The 14,711-nt window shown below is 43.0% G+C and overlaps 1 protein-coding gene across 1 annotated transcript in view; it reads right to left on the minus strand.

Annotated features, from left to right (window-relative positions):
* Nucleotides 1-14,711, minus strand: part of akap6 (A kinase (PRKA) anchor protein 6) — a gene marked incomplete at both ends in the record, with an annotated part of 204,851 nt that overhangs the window by 145,510 nt on the left and 44,630 nt on the right. The window contains one exon of the mRNA XM_083998470.1: nucleotides 12,366-12,488. Coding sequence (XP_083854596.1) covers nucleotides 12,366-12,488 — 123 coding nt within the window. The remainder of the gene's footprint in view (nucleotides 1-12,365; nucleotides 12,489-14,711) is intronic.

Here is a 14,711-nt window from a genome sequence, read left to right on the forward strand (position 1 = left end):
GTACCGACTGTTTAAAATTCATTGTGACAGGTGCATGAGACGGTTTCTGCTCGGCTCAAACACTTTTTGATGAGAAGAATAAAAAAAAGAATAAAAAAAAATCTTTCAAGCTGATGATTAGTGTTGAGGTTTGCAGAGAGAGGTTTGTCTATACGGAGCTCAGCGGGAGCAGGCGAGCCCCGGCGGTGTCGGTGCTTAGCGCCGCTCATTGATCCACACAGGTCTCTTCTCCTTCTTCTATTTCCAACATCTCACTAAAAGCCGGCGTTGACACCGTCCCTTACACGTTGCATTTCACAGATAAACAATAAAATATCACTTTGAAAGCCAAAGCAGCAGCTATATCTCTTCGCAACGACCACAAAAAAAAAAGAAAAAAACACATTCATATATCAACATTATCCAAATAAAACATGACGGTCTGCGTTCTGCAATCATTACCGCCTCGCAAACGTCGTAAATTACTTCAAATCTCACGGCTGATTGAGTAATTTTACAGACTCGGCGGCCACTCTGCCCCACATAATTTCCCAGATAAGCTGGTGAAATACCTCACAGCTAATAAACATAAAGTACATCTATCAGCGCTACAGAAAACACAGCGTGACTGTCTGCGTCTCAGGGATAGAAGGAGGTGGAGGAGGGAGGAGGGAGGAGGGAGGGGGGCGGCTGAATGTTAGGAATGAATTAGGTTGTGCAGATTAGCCGGGGCTATCGGAGAGCGATCGTATTTCAGCGCCTTATTTCTGCGAGCGAGCGGCGGGGCCCCAGCTCCCGTTTCCTGCGTTTAATATATGGAGAGCATAGAATCGATAAGAGTAGAACAGCCAGCCATCAATCAGCCGCTGATAAGGCATGCAGAGCAGCGCCGCTTTTATGCACGTCAACAACAGACAACAGGCGGCAACCAGAGCAGAGGCTGCGTATATGTATTTATGTGTCTGTGAGAGGGAGAGTGAAGCAAATAGAGACAGTCAGAGGCAGAGTGTGTGTGTGTGTGTGTGTGACATTAAAGTACCTAAAACAAACACACACTACACATTAGCTGTGATGGATTTTCATGCATCGTCTCCGTTGATGGATGTTTTTCCTGTCGTGGTTACTGAGGACTAGTTATAGTTAGTTACACTGCAAAAAATCTAATATCTTACCAAGAATATTTGTCTTATTTTTAGTCAAAATGTCATTTTTAAAAGGCAAAAAAGCCCAAAAATATACTAAAAAAAGAAAAAAAAATGTCATTTTTGTCAAAACAAGTCTCATTATACTTAAAATAAGACTCATCACATTAAAAAGCAGCTTGTTTTTGACACTTTTTCCTTCTTTAAAGCATATTTTCACTTGAAATAATCTGATAGTGGAGCAAGTTTTTCTTCCTTATTTGAAACAAGTGAAAATTATCTAAAAACAAGTTAATTTTTAGGTGATGAGTCTTATTTTAAGTGGAAAGAGTTTAGTTTTGACTAGAAATGAGACATTTTGACAAGAAATAAGACAAATATTCTTGGAAAGATTTATAGTTTTTGCAGTGTATAGTACCACACACTCGACAGTTTCTCCATTAAACAGCAGAATTCATCATGTGTTTGTTTGAGCGCTGAAGCACTGAAATAAATTTTCTGATCCGATCGGCGGTCGCTCAAGGCAACAAACAACAACATCGTTCCAGAAAGATGAAGTTGGAGATGTGACGCCGGTGAAGGATCGGTTCAGTTTGGGCTCAACGACACTAATGTGGTTTGATTCACGCAGAGATTCTGAGTCCAGGCGACTTCTCACTTTGTTTTAATCTGTTGGTTTTGTTTTTCTTTAATCTTTAAAGAACCCGACACGTCCATATCGTGTTTTTATTTTTATACAAGACAAGTAAATGATGAGTGAGAGTTCCTACATCACAAACGTAAGGAATCAATCCGGTTTATGTGTCGGGGGGAAGAGGGTGGAGCTAAATAAACTGCTATACTTGTGTCTTTATACGACATTATTGCAATATTTAAAAAATATTGACCTATGCTGCGATATTAATTGTGATTTATTAGTTTTTTTCAACTGCAAATTATAAGATAAACTTCGTAGTCTGTTCAGATCGATACTCGACGCTCGTATTTCGATACAATATTGTCATGCAAAATATCGCAATACTGTGCTGTTTTGATTTTTTCCTCCCACCTCTAAAGTAAAATTAAAGAACTTGGTAACCTTTTAATTCACACAGGCCATTGATTACGTGATAATGTGAAGAAATAACCGTCAGTTTCATAGTAATGTCATGTTTTTCATAAAGGTAAAGGCTTTTCATGCTGTAAATGCTTTGAATTTTTTAGGAAAGGTCCTTGCATATTGCATTTGCAGCTATATCTCGTCACAACGACCAAAAAAAACAACAAAAATACACATTCTTGTATCAACATTATCCAAATAAATCATGACATGACGGTCTGCGTTCTGCAATCATTACTGCCTCGCAAACGTCGTAAATTACTTCAAATCTCACATTTCTGGGCTATTTCTAGACATTATGATGCAATTAATCGTTATTTCTTGGCTATTTCTGGACATTATCACGTAATTAACGGCCTGTAAATTAAAGGGTTACCGAGAATTTCACCTGGAGCCAACAGGTGGAGGTGGGCGGGGCTAATCCACAACAATGCTGATACAGATTTCTCAACGAGGAAGTCAGAGGAGATGATGATAAAACTGATGCTGATATTGCTTTGTTTGGTTTTTGTGGCGGTAACAAAACTCTACAGGAACTTAAAGGGGAACGATGCAAGTGTGGTCACTTTTTATCCATTTTGGTTGCTTTTTTCCCTCTAAGGAGCGCCCTCTACAGTTTTGGAGTGCATAGTTTCACTGTCGCAAAAACTTAGATAGATAGATAGATAGATAGATAGATAGATAGATAGATAGATAGATAGATAGATAGATAGATAGATAGATAGATAGATAGATAGATAGATAGATAGATAGATAGATAGATAGTCTCTAATTAAACTGTGGACGTTGGAGATTATTGGAGCAATTAATCATCAACATACATAGATTTCAGAATAAAAGCTCGTCTGGGCAGATGTAGTAGCTCCACTGCAGGTGAGTGGGGGTCTGACATGTAGGTAACTACCCACCCACCCACCACCACCACTGGTCTTCTTGCTTGAGTACTATCCAATTTTAAAAAGTCAAACTGTTAAATGGTGAAGGCAGCAGGTGGATTTAAGGATTTCTGAGCCGCTGTGGCCATTGGCCTAAAAGGTTATAACTCCCTGCTCTGATTAGCATACACACACACATACACACACACACACAGAGACACGGTGGGCTGAGAGAAGAGCTGCTTCAAAGCCCCAGTGATCAGATTACCTGTTAGCATTAGCATATTAGCCTGGAGCTAAGCAGAGTAGGACGGCAGCAGCAGCAGCAGCCTACCTGACGCTCTAGCAGCAGCGAGGAGGCGCTAACGGAACGGACGACATTGAGGTTTGACATTGAGATTGTGTATTGAGCTGTGTGTGTGCTGATTGGAGGCACACACACACACACACACACACACACACACACACACACTGAGACACACACACACACGGAGAGCAGACAGGCTGAGGCTGATGAGACATGATCTGATCAAAGAGTCTTTGTAATAATGATGATCAAATTGTCTCCATTCAAACTGAAGCCGCAGTCGTACAGTGGTATTCCCCTGAGGTGTGTGTGTGCGTATGTGTGTGTGTCCTCTCTGTTGCTTTTTCTTCTTCCCTCCATCTCTCTCTCTTCCTCTCCTTCCTCCCTCTCTTTCTCTCTTTCTCTCTCTGACAGGTTTTAAAACACGTCTTGGCTCTTTTGTCCACGTTTCTTCTCTGTGATTGATCACGTTAAACATCAATAACAGCTGATCGATCAGTCTGCTCCTCGTCGTCTTCGTCGTACAGTGAGAGCTATAGTTTATCTTTTTACACGCGACTTTCATTTGATAAAACACCGACAGTTGTTTAACAAGTAGAATCAATAATTACTTATTTACTTTTTCTTTTTTTTTGTGGGTGTGTTGATGTAATGTTTTCAAAATAAGAGTCTGCAGTCTGTTCTCCAATCCTGTTAATTTCGGTCACAATCCTGGGAGGAAAATATGTAAATTTTTACAACTTAAGGCTTACAGATGCATAAACACGGTGGAAATTTAACTTTTTTTTTTTCTTTTTTTTGCCTCTCATCTGTTTTTTTTTGTAAAATAAGAGCAGATATGAGAAGTTTGGAGCTGTGAGTCAGAAGCAGAGACTTCAGACGAGGTAGAAACTGTCCAGGTGCAGTTACAGTGTATTTCTATGAGGTTTAAAAATAGTTTTATTTGTTTTTTCTTTTGATTAAGCACCAAGGTAACATCTGGAAAACAGGAAGAAGCTGCTGGTAAATAAAACATGTTTCAAGTTAGTGTAGAAGGTGAGTTCCTCCCCGACCATGTGTCATCTGATAAACAGAAGAAGGAGGAGAAGAACGGATTTAGGAACGATCTATTAGAACGATGGATGTCATTTATCTAAATTTCATTTCTGGCAACGTTTATTGTTCATGTTCCTTATTTTAATTTTGTTTTTCCCATTATTTCATTATGTCTGCCGATGTTTCCCCAAGTTTTTTGTGTATGTAATAGAAGAAGAATGAAAATGTGTTCATTGTTAAAGGGATAGTTCAAGATTTTGGCAAATTGGCCCATCGTCATAATCCCTATAGTCATAGAAGTAGGTTTGTTACCTTTAATTGTCGGTGCAAGCTGTTTTTAGAACGGCGGAGCAGAGCCGTGAGCTGCTCAGAGCTACGCTCCGGAGGCTCATTATGGGATTTCTTGGTTTCCTCTCATCAAACTCATCAAATACACAATCCAACAACTCCACAACGCTCTGGTGGACAAGTTGTGACCTGCACATTCACCACGCTATGAGATAATAACACAACGTTACCAGACAGAGTTGTTTTAGAGGTAAATACAGAGACTGTTGATGAAAAACTGTCCCTGAAGGCAACGCGCATCAGCGGTTTTGCATGAATTTCCCTCTAAAACAACTCTGTCTGGTAACGTTGTGTTATTATCTCATAGCGTGGTGAATGTGCAGCTCACAACTTGTCCACCAGAGCGTTGTGGAGTTGTTGAATTGTGTATTTGATGAGTTTGATGAGGGAAACCAACCTAGCTTGCACCGACAATTAAAGGTAACAAACCTACTGCTATGACTATAGGGATTATGGCAATGGGCCAATTTGCCAAAATGTTGAACTATCTATCTTTAAATAATCTGCATTTTTAGATGAAGACGTTTGTTGTGTAGCTACTCCTCTTCCTCCTCTTCTACCTCTCTGTCTGTCTCACACCTTTTTACCCCCCCTCCCCCTCCCCCCTCCTCCTCCCCACTCTTGTTGCCACCAGTAGTGTGTTAGTGTGTTGTGTTGCTGCTGGTTAATGGGATTCAAAGGCCTGGATCACCCATCAGACCCGATCAATAGGCCTTTCATTGGCCGCCATCTCTCAGCGCCGCACAAAGAGCAGCCTGTGTGTGTGTGTGTGTGTGTGTGTGTGTGTGTGTGTGTGTGTGTGTGTGCGCATGTGTGTACTTGTGCATATGTGTGTGTTTGTGTGTGTGTACATGTGTGTGTGTGTGTGTGTGTGTGTGCTCGCGTCCTCTCGCCTCACTGATCTCCCCGGGGTTCCGGAAAGACCTGTGCTTATTCGCTCCACGCGCCCTAAAACACACACACACACACATATATAGACACACACACGCACACATATACACACATATACACACACACACACGCCAGCTGGACCAAATATTCGACTGGGAGAGCAGCTCCACTCCGCCCACTGCTGCCCTGGAGCTGTGTGTGTTTGTGTGTGTATTTGTGTGCTGTTGTGTGTTTATGTGTGCAACAGAAAGCAATATAGAGAAAGAGTAAGAGTGTGTGTGTGTGTGTGTGTGTGTGTGTGTGTGTGTGTGTGTGTGTGTGTGTGTGTGTGTGTGTGTGTGTGTGTGTGTGTGTGAGAGAGAGAGAAGAGAAAAGAGCAACAAGAGAGAGAATTAAAAACAGTGTTTCCTAAAAACTGAACCAGAATTAAAGGGCGAGTCTTTATATTTTTCTTTTTGTCTCTAAATCAGGTGACACCACTGTATTGATCCAGTGTGTGTGTGTGTGTGTGTGTGTGTGTGTGTGTGTGTCCTCTTCCTCTGAACCACTGAGCTCCATTGTTTCAACACACACAAACACACACACTTTGATTCACTCCCACACACTCCGTCCTGCTGCTGCACAACAACACAATGTGGATCAATCCGCCTGTTAAAATAGTCCCTTCAATAAAATGCACTGTTTTCCTACAACAGTGACTGAGCCTGAACGCATCACGGAGTTTGTTGACATTTATTCATCTGGCTGAAGGTTTGTGACACACAACATGTGTAATAAATGTTGTTATGTTCAGGTTTTTATATTAAACCAGCCGTATCCCTCCGCCGCTCAGACTAGTTCCAGGTTTCATCCTGTTTGAAGTCAAGTCAAGTCAAGTCAGCATTTATTTGTATAGCACATTTAAAACGACAGCAGTCGACCAAAGTCATTGATCTCATGTCTGTGTTTAGTCTTGAGAAACGGTCCAGCAGATTACATACATTACTGTAATCTCATTGTTAGCTATAGGTGGAGTTTCCATCTCTTCCAGCGCTGTAAATTATCAAATTGTTCCTTTAACTTGTGAATTTTTAACTGTGCAAAATAAATCTAAATGTAAATTTAGGAGGAAATGGAGGAACAACTCGGTTTATCTTTGGGTGCGAGTGAACATTTGAGCGAAATCTGAAGACGAGATCGTGTCCACACACGGACTAATAACCTAAAAAACTAACAAAACAAGATGGCCGCTTCTCTTTAAAAAGACTGAACGGTGACTTCAGGTTGACTTTTGCAGCTCGGTTTCAGTTTCAGTTTCGACAGGATTTAAAACTTCCCATTGAGTTTCCGTCTCTTCCAGCACTGTAAAATATTAAATTGTTCCTTTTACTTGTGTATTTTTAACTGCGCAAAATAAATCTAAATGTAAATTCAGGAGGAAATGGAGGAACAACTCTCGACCTTTGACTCAATCTGTTTATCTTTGGGTGCGAGGGAATATTTTTGCCAAATCTGAAGACGTTCCTTTTAAAAAAGCTACTGAGAGATCGTGTCCAGACACAGACAGATAACGTAAAAATCTAACAAAAAAACAAGATGGCCGCTTCTCTTTAAAAAAATTGTGAACGGTGACTTCAGGTTGACTTTTGCAGCTCGGTTTCAGTTTCAGTTTCAGTTTCGACAGGATCTAAAACTTCCCTTTGAGTTTCCGTCTCTTCCAGCACTGTAAAATATTAAACTGTTCCTTTTACTTGTGTATTTTTAACTGCGCAAAATAAATCTAAATGTAAATTCAGGAGGAAATGGAGGAGCAACTCTCGACCTTTGGCTCAATCTGTTTATCTTTGGGTGCGAGTGAATATTTTTGCCAAATCTGAAGACGTTCCTTTTAAAAGCTACTGAGAGATCGTGTCCAGACACAGACAGATAACGTAAAAAACTAACAAAACAAGATGGACACTTCTCTTTAAAAAAAGAGTGAACGGTGACTTCTCATGAACGGTGACTTTTGCAGCTCGGTTTCAGTTTCGACAGGATCTAAATCTTCCCTTTGAGTTTCCGTCTCTTCCAGCACTGTAAAATATCAAATTGTTCCTTTTACTTGTGAATTTTTAACTGTGCAAAATAAATCTAAATGTAAATTAAGGAGGAAATGGAAGAACAACTCGGTTTATCTTTGGGTGCAAGTCATTTTTGCCAAATCTGAAGACGAGATTGTGTCCACACACGGACTAATAACCTAAAAAAAACAACCCGAAAAACAAGATGGCTGCTTCTCTTAAAAAGAGTGAACGGCGACTTCAGGTCGACTTTTGCAGCTCGGTTTCAGTTTCAGTTTCGAAAGTCGTCACTCTGAGGGCTTTTATTTTGTCAAAATCTCGTCAGCAGTTCCTCATCCTTTTAAAAATGTCTAATTAGACAGATTAGTCAGAGACAGGGTTGAAGAGAGAGACAGAGAGAGAGAGAGAGAGAGAGAGAGAGAGAGACAGAAAAACTCAGAGGAAAACTGCAGGAAAGAAAACGAGAGATAGACAGATGAAGAGAGAGAGAACCTGGCTACTCTGCAGTAATCAATAAAACACACACAATTATACAACCAAATACACACTAATAACTACAAAGTGCAAGTGTGACTATCGACACAGACACAGACACACACACAGAGCGGGTTAGCTAACACGCTATCAACAGTGTAGCAGTTCAAAGTCCTATTAGCGATGCTTTTTCATCCTCTTCTGCTTTATTTAACGAGACGCGGCCAATTAGGAGCCGGCAATTCTAATTGAAGCTAACCGCCGCTAATGTTAGCGCTGCTGGCACCCACAACAAAGTCGACACGTGTAAACAAACCAACAAACACACAAACACACACACACACACACACACACATACACCCAGCAGAAATAAATATCAAGATAAGACAACTTGCTGTGTGAGTGTGTTGTGTGTATAAGTGTGTATGTGTGTGTGTGTGTGTGTGTGTGTGTGTGTGTGTGTGTGTGTGTGTGTGTGTGTGTGCATGATGCTGTTCTGCAGGGACGGATATGGAGATGTTGATTTAGAAATCTGTCTAGGAACATGCAAATGTATGCAAATAACACCTCAGTGTGTGTGTGTGTGTGTGTGTGTGTGTGTAGCTAAAACACATGCCAACTATTGTGCCTATATGTTTGCATTTGTGCGCTTATATGCAAATACAATCAGTGTGTGTGTGTCTGTGTGTGTCTCGTTTCCTTGTTCTCTTGAATGCATCTGTGATGACGGCTCCTCTGTGTGTACGTGGTTGTATTTGTGTGTCTGTGCCAGTGTGTGTGAAGCCCATATGTTTGCCATAAAGAGTGTGAGTAATTGCCAAAGTGCTTCTGTGTGTGTGTGTGTGTGTGTGTGTGTGTGTGTGCGTGTGTGTGTGTGTGTGTGTGTTCATATAGTGATGCAGCACTCACTGATCTATAGGCGCCGGCTTGTGTCAGTGTGTTTGTGTGAATTAGAGACACAGGAGGTGTTTGGGGTTTTTTCTATTTTCTTCTTTTCAGTAGAATAAAGAAATGAAGACAGTGAGATAAAGAAGGAAGAAAAGAAGGGAAGAAGGAAAAGAGAAAGAGAGAGGGAGAGAAAGAGAAAGAGAGAGAGAGGAGGGCAGATGGTCACGAGATGAACAAACAGATGAAATGAAGGGAGAGAGAGAAACAGGAGGAAGAGACAAAGAGACGCAGATGAAAAACAAACTGGAACAAAAAAGAGACGAATCGGGATAAAAAGCAGCGACGGTGAGGTGAGTCAGTGTGTGTGTGTGTGTGTGTGTGTGTGTGTGTGTGTGTGTGTGTGTGTGTGTGTGTGTGTGTGTGTGTATGTGTGTGTTCATCACACTCCGACATCATCGCTCTGTGTTTACAGGGCGCAGTTTAACTGTGACCTTTGACCTTCACCATGATCGTACTGACTCTTACTGTCACACTTCAGAGGAAAGAGAAACAAACATGGCCGCCCTGTTCGCATTGACATTAACTGTTAAAGGGATAGTTCAACATTTTGGCAAATTGGCCCATTGCCATAATCCCTATAGTCATAGCAGTAGGTTCGTTACCTTTAATTGTCGGTGCAAGCTATTTTTAGAACGGCGGAGCAGAGCCGTGAGCTGCTCAGAGCTACGCTACGGAGGCTCATTATGGGATTTCTTGGTTTCCCTCATCAAACTCATCAAATACACAATCCAACAACTCCACAAAGGGAAATTCATGCAAAACCGCTGATGCACGTTGCCTTCAGGGACAGTTTTTCATCATCAGTCTCTGTATTTCCCTCTAAAACAACTCTGTGTGGTAACCATAGACTGTAAAAAGAATGGACGTAGCGTCCGTGACGTCACCCATTGGTTTGGGGGAGTCTGTTTTGTGCCGCTACTACGGGGGTTTGAACCGCGCCATGTTGGATTCTACTTGCCATATTTGGAGCGGTGCGGCCGTTGGCCGGCCGAGAGCCCGCCCACTGGCCTCGTAGCAGCGGTCGCCGGACCTGTCACTCAACGGTTCTGCGCCCTGATTGGCCAGAACTTTAACCCTAATAATAGTAAAACGGTAGAGTTTAAAAAAAATTCACCCCCCTCAGAGTGTGTGCGGGGGTAGAAACTATCGATTGAGACCAAAAAAATAAAATGTACCAGGCTGTAAATATGTTTTTTTAAGCTGTAAAATCGGCTATTTTAACATGGGGCTCGATTGGAGTTGCTCCCTTCTGGAGCCAGCCCCCAGCGACAGCCGGGGGGATTGCAGCTTTTTGAATGCGGAAGTGAGCTTCACTTCTCAGACCGACAACTGCCCCCTTGGTGGTAACGTTGTGTTATTATCTCATAGCGTGGTGAATGTGCAGCTCACAACTTGTCCACCAGAGCGTTGTGGAGTTGTTGGATTGTGTATTTGATGAGTTTGATGAGGGAAACCAAAGAAATCCCATAATGAGCCTCCGTAGCGTAGCTCTGAGCAGCTCACGGTTTTACGAAGTGTTTTGCATATAAAGAGGAGAGCTATCGGATCACGTTACATGTTACACAGCGTCGTCAGCGTGTTGCAGCCCAGCAGCTGAAAAACAGCAGATCTTCCTGAGAAGTGAAATTAAGTTGAGAACTTCTTCTTGTTCTTCATATTCTGCTGCTTCTGCCTCGTGGCGCTGTGTCTTCATTGTGTTGTGCTGCTTGTGCTACATACATATTAACACGCTGCTGCTGACTTCAGTGGATCTGAATCTGGACCTGAAGCGTTTATCACATTGATAAAAACAACACGAGCGAGAGACGGAGAGACGGAGAGAAAGACGGAGTTTCTTCGACGGCGTCGCAGCAGCAGCAGAAGCAGCAACGTTTCTCACAGAGAGTCGACAAACAGGAAACAGCAGTGGGTGGAGCTCAGTTAATACACAGGTGTGTGTCTGTCTCTGTGTGTGTGTAGCACATGGATACACATTGATATGCATGTGTTCTAAATGCATGTATGCAAATGTGTGTTCATAGTACAACAGTGTTTGCAGTTTGTCTATAGATTTGTTTGTACATAGTAATTATCTACATTTATATTTAATTGATTATGAGCTTTGACAGAGTGTTTGTGTTGTTTTGATGAAGATGATGATGATACTTTTATTTTGAGCTTTTATTTTGGAGGAATGGGAGGAGGAGAGGAGGAAGGAGAAGAGGACGAGGAAGGAGAGAAGGGGAAGAGGAGAGGAGGAGGAAGAAGAGGAGGAGGAGGAGGAGGGAGGGTAAGGAGAGAGAAGAAGAGGAGGAGGAGGAAGAGGAGGAGGGAGGAGAAGATGAGGAAGAAGGAAGAAGGAGGGGAGGAGGAAGAAGAGGAAGAGGAGGAGGAGGAGAAACATAACCATAATTATCTACATTTATATTTAATTGTATATGAGCTTTGACAGAGTGTCTTGTTTAAGTGTTTTGATGATGATGATATTCTTATTTTAATCTTTTTTTTCCAGCAGCAGCAGGTTAGACTTTTATTTTGAAGGGGCCACCGACCAACTACGGCGATCAGCTGTTTCACAACACCACGATTCTTCTGAGGGAATCAAACCAGCGAGCGGAGGAGCGAGGGAGCGGCGACCCGTCCTCCTCCTCCTCCTCCTCCGTCTGCTGCGTCTCTGACTCCTGATCCACTCTGGACGGCTTCCTGCTGTGTGTGTCTGTCTGTGTGTGTGTGTTTCTGTGTGATTTATGTCAGCAAGGGCCCTCATGAGTAAAAAAAACACACAAAAAACAAAACGCAGTGTGTGTTTCTGTGTGTGTGTGTGTGTGTGTGTTCTTGTACATGCTACGTTGTGAGGACCGGAATGAGTTTTTACCCAACAGAGTGAGGACATTTTTGGGAAGTGAGGACATTTTGGCCGGTCCTCACTTTTAAGACTTGGGTTAAGACGTTAGGTTATAATTAGGTTTAAATGAGGTTTAGAGTGATGGTTAAGTTTAGGCATTTGTTTTGGATGGTTAAGGTTAGGGTACGGGGCTAGGGAATACATTATGTCAATGACATGTCCTCACAAAGATAGATTTGTTGGATAGGATGTGTGTGTGTGTGTGTGCGTGTGTGTGTGTGTGTGTGTGTGTGTGTGTGTGTGTGTGTGTGTGTGTGTGTGTGTGTGTGTGTGTGTGTGTGTGTGTGTGTGTGTGTGTGTGTGTGTGTGTGTGTGTGTGTGTGTGTGTGTGTGTGTGCTCTGACCAGGTGTGTGTCGAGGTAGGCCCTCAGGCTGTCCAGCTCCTGTCTGGGCTGAGTCCAGTTCTCGGTGCCGTCCAACGCGTCCTGCAGCCACGAGATGAACCCGTCCAACTGCTGCACGAAGCACTGGGGGGGGGGGGGGGGCGAGAGAGGTAGACACACACACACACACACACACACACACACAGACACAGACACACACAGAGAGAGAGAGAATTTAGTCCAATGCATAAAAAAAAAACACTTTAATATTATGAATTAATGAGTAAACCGTTGCTGTCCAGAGACGACTGGACTCACATCAAAACAACACAACACACTGCAGAGGAAACACAGGGATGAGAGAGAAAGAGAGAGAGAAAGGTAGAGGAATGATAGAAATAAATGTCCAACAGGTGAGGAGAGAGGAAAGAAGGAAGAGGAGGAAGAGGAGGAAGAGGAAGAGGAGGAGGAGGAGGATGGACGACGGTGTTTCAGAGCTGATTCCAGATGAATTAATTCAAGGACAGAAAGAACAAAAACGAGACCCGCAGGACGTAACAGGTAAACACACATTAGGATAAACAAAGAGGAGGAGGAGGAGGAGGAGGAGGAGGAGGAGGAGGAGGAGGAGGAGGAGGAGGAGGAGGAGGAAGGTAAAAAAAAAAAACCTGACAATGAAAAGTGGAAATAAAAAAAAAAAGAGATGGAAAGAGAGACAGAGAGAGAGGGAAGAGAAAAGAGCAATGTACGAAAGGCAAATGCTGGAAACAGATAAATGCAGTAAAACGGAAATGAAAGAAGGTAAAAGGAGAGATAGAAGAAGTGGAGGTAAAGAAGTGAAAAGACGATGAGATTGAAAGATGGAGAGAAAGAGGAGAAGATGAAAAAACAAGAGATGAAGAGATAAAGAGTCGCTAAGATGAAGAGATAAAGAGAGGGAATAAAAAAAAACCAACAAAACAAAGAGTTGAACATGTCTCCATCTCTGGCAGGTTGCCCTTCATCAGAGCAACAGACAGATGGACGGAGAGGAGGAGGAGGAGAGGAGGAGAGGAGGAGGAGAGGAGGAGGAGGAGGAGAGAGGAGTAAAAAAATAACAGCAGAGGGAGAAGAGGACGGCTCGTCGCTCAGTGGAGAGCTACTGCCATCTACTGGAGGAGAGGAGGAGGAGGAAGGAGAGGAGGTGAGAAGGAGGAGGAAGAAGGGGAGGAGGAAGAAGAGGAGGGAGGAGAGAAGAGGAAGGAGCGGAAGAAGATAAGGGGAAGAGGAGGAGGAAGGAGAAGAAGGAGAGGAGGAGGAGGAAGGAGAGGAGGAGGTGGGAGGAGAGAAGAGAAGGGGAAGGAGGAAGGAGAGGAAGAAGATAAGGGGAAGAGGAGGAGGAAGGAGAAGAAGAGGAGGAGAGGAGGAGGAGGAAGGAGAGGAGGAGGAGGAAGGAGAGAAGGAGGAGAAGGAAGGAGAGGATGAGGAGGAAGGAGAGGAGAGGGAGAAAGTAGAGGAGTAGAAGGAAGGAGAGGGAGGGAGAATGGGAAGAGGAGGAGGAGGAGGAGAGGATGAGGAGGAGAGGAGGAGGAGGAAGGAGAGGAAGGAGGAGAGAAGAGGAGGAGAAGGAGGAAGGAGAGGAGGGGGAGGAAGAAGGAGAAGAGCAGGAGAAGGAGGAAAGAGAGAAGAGGAGGAGGAAGGAGAGGATGAGGAAGAAGGAAAGGAGAGGGGGAGGAGGAGGAGGGGGAGAAGGAGGAGGAGGGGGGGAGAGGAAGGAGAGGAGGAGAGGAGGGAAGGAAGGAGAGGATGAGGAGGAAGGAGAGGGAGGGAGAATGGGAAGAGGAGGAGGAGGAGGAAGGAGAGGAGGAAAGGAAGGAGAGGAGGAAGAGGAGGAAGGAGAGGAGAGGAGGGAGGAGAAGGAGAGGAAGGAGAGGAGAAGAGGAGGAAAAGGAGGACATGAGCAGAAAGAGCAATCAAAGCAATAAATGGGACAATTTGTGCAATACTGTCCACAAAATGCTCCTTTATGTGTTTTTTTTTATGTTTTTTATGACTCGAATGATCATATAATATATACATGCATGTGCTGTGTATTTGTTTTGTTTTTTGTTTTTTAATTCATGCATGGCACAGTGGATTTCTTTGTACTTTGTGCAATGACAATAAAAGTCTAATGCTGAGTTCCTGAGCAACACAGATTTTTATTAATTAAATACAGTTTCAAGTGGAGAATTACGTAAACGTGAAGCTGAAGAGTTGAGTTTATATTTCTGTTCTAGTTCACACACATGTTTTTTCTTATAACAATCAGCAGCAGCAACTTGTAAGATAAATTAAAGTTAAATCATCTAATGTTTAATGTATATATGTATACTGGTCTGAGCGAGG

Source organism: Trachurus trachurus (assembly GCF_905171665.1).
Source record: "Trachurus trachurus genome assembly, chromosome: 22".
Classification (NCBI taxonomy): domain Eukaryota; kingdom Metazoa; phylum Chordata; class Actinopteri; order Carangiformes; family Carangidae; genus Trachurus; species Trachurus trachurus.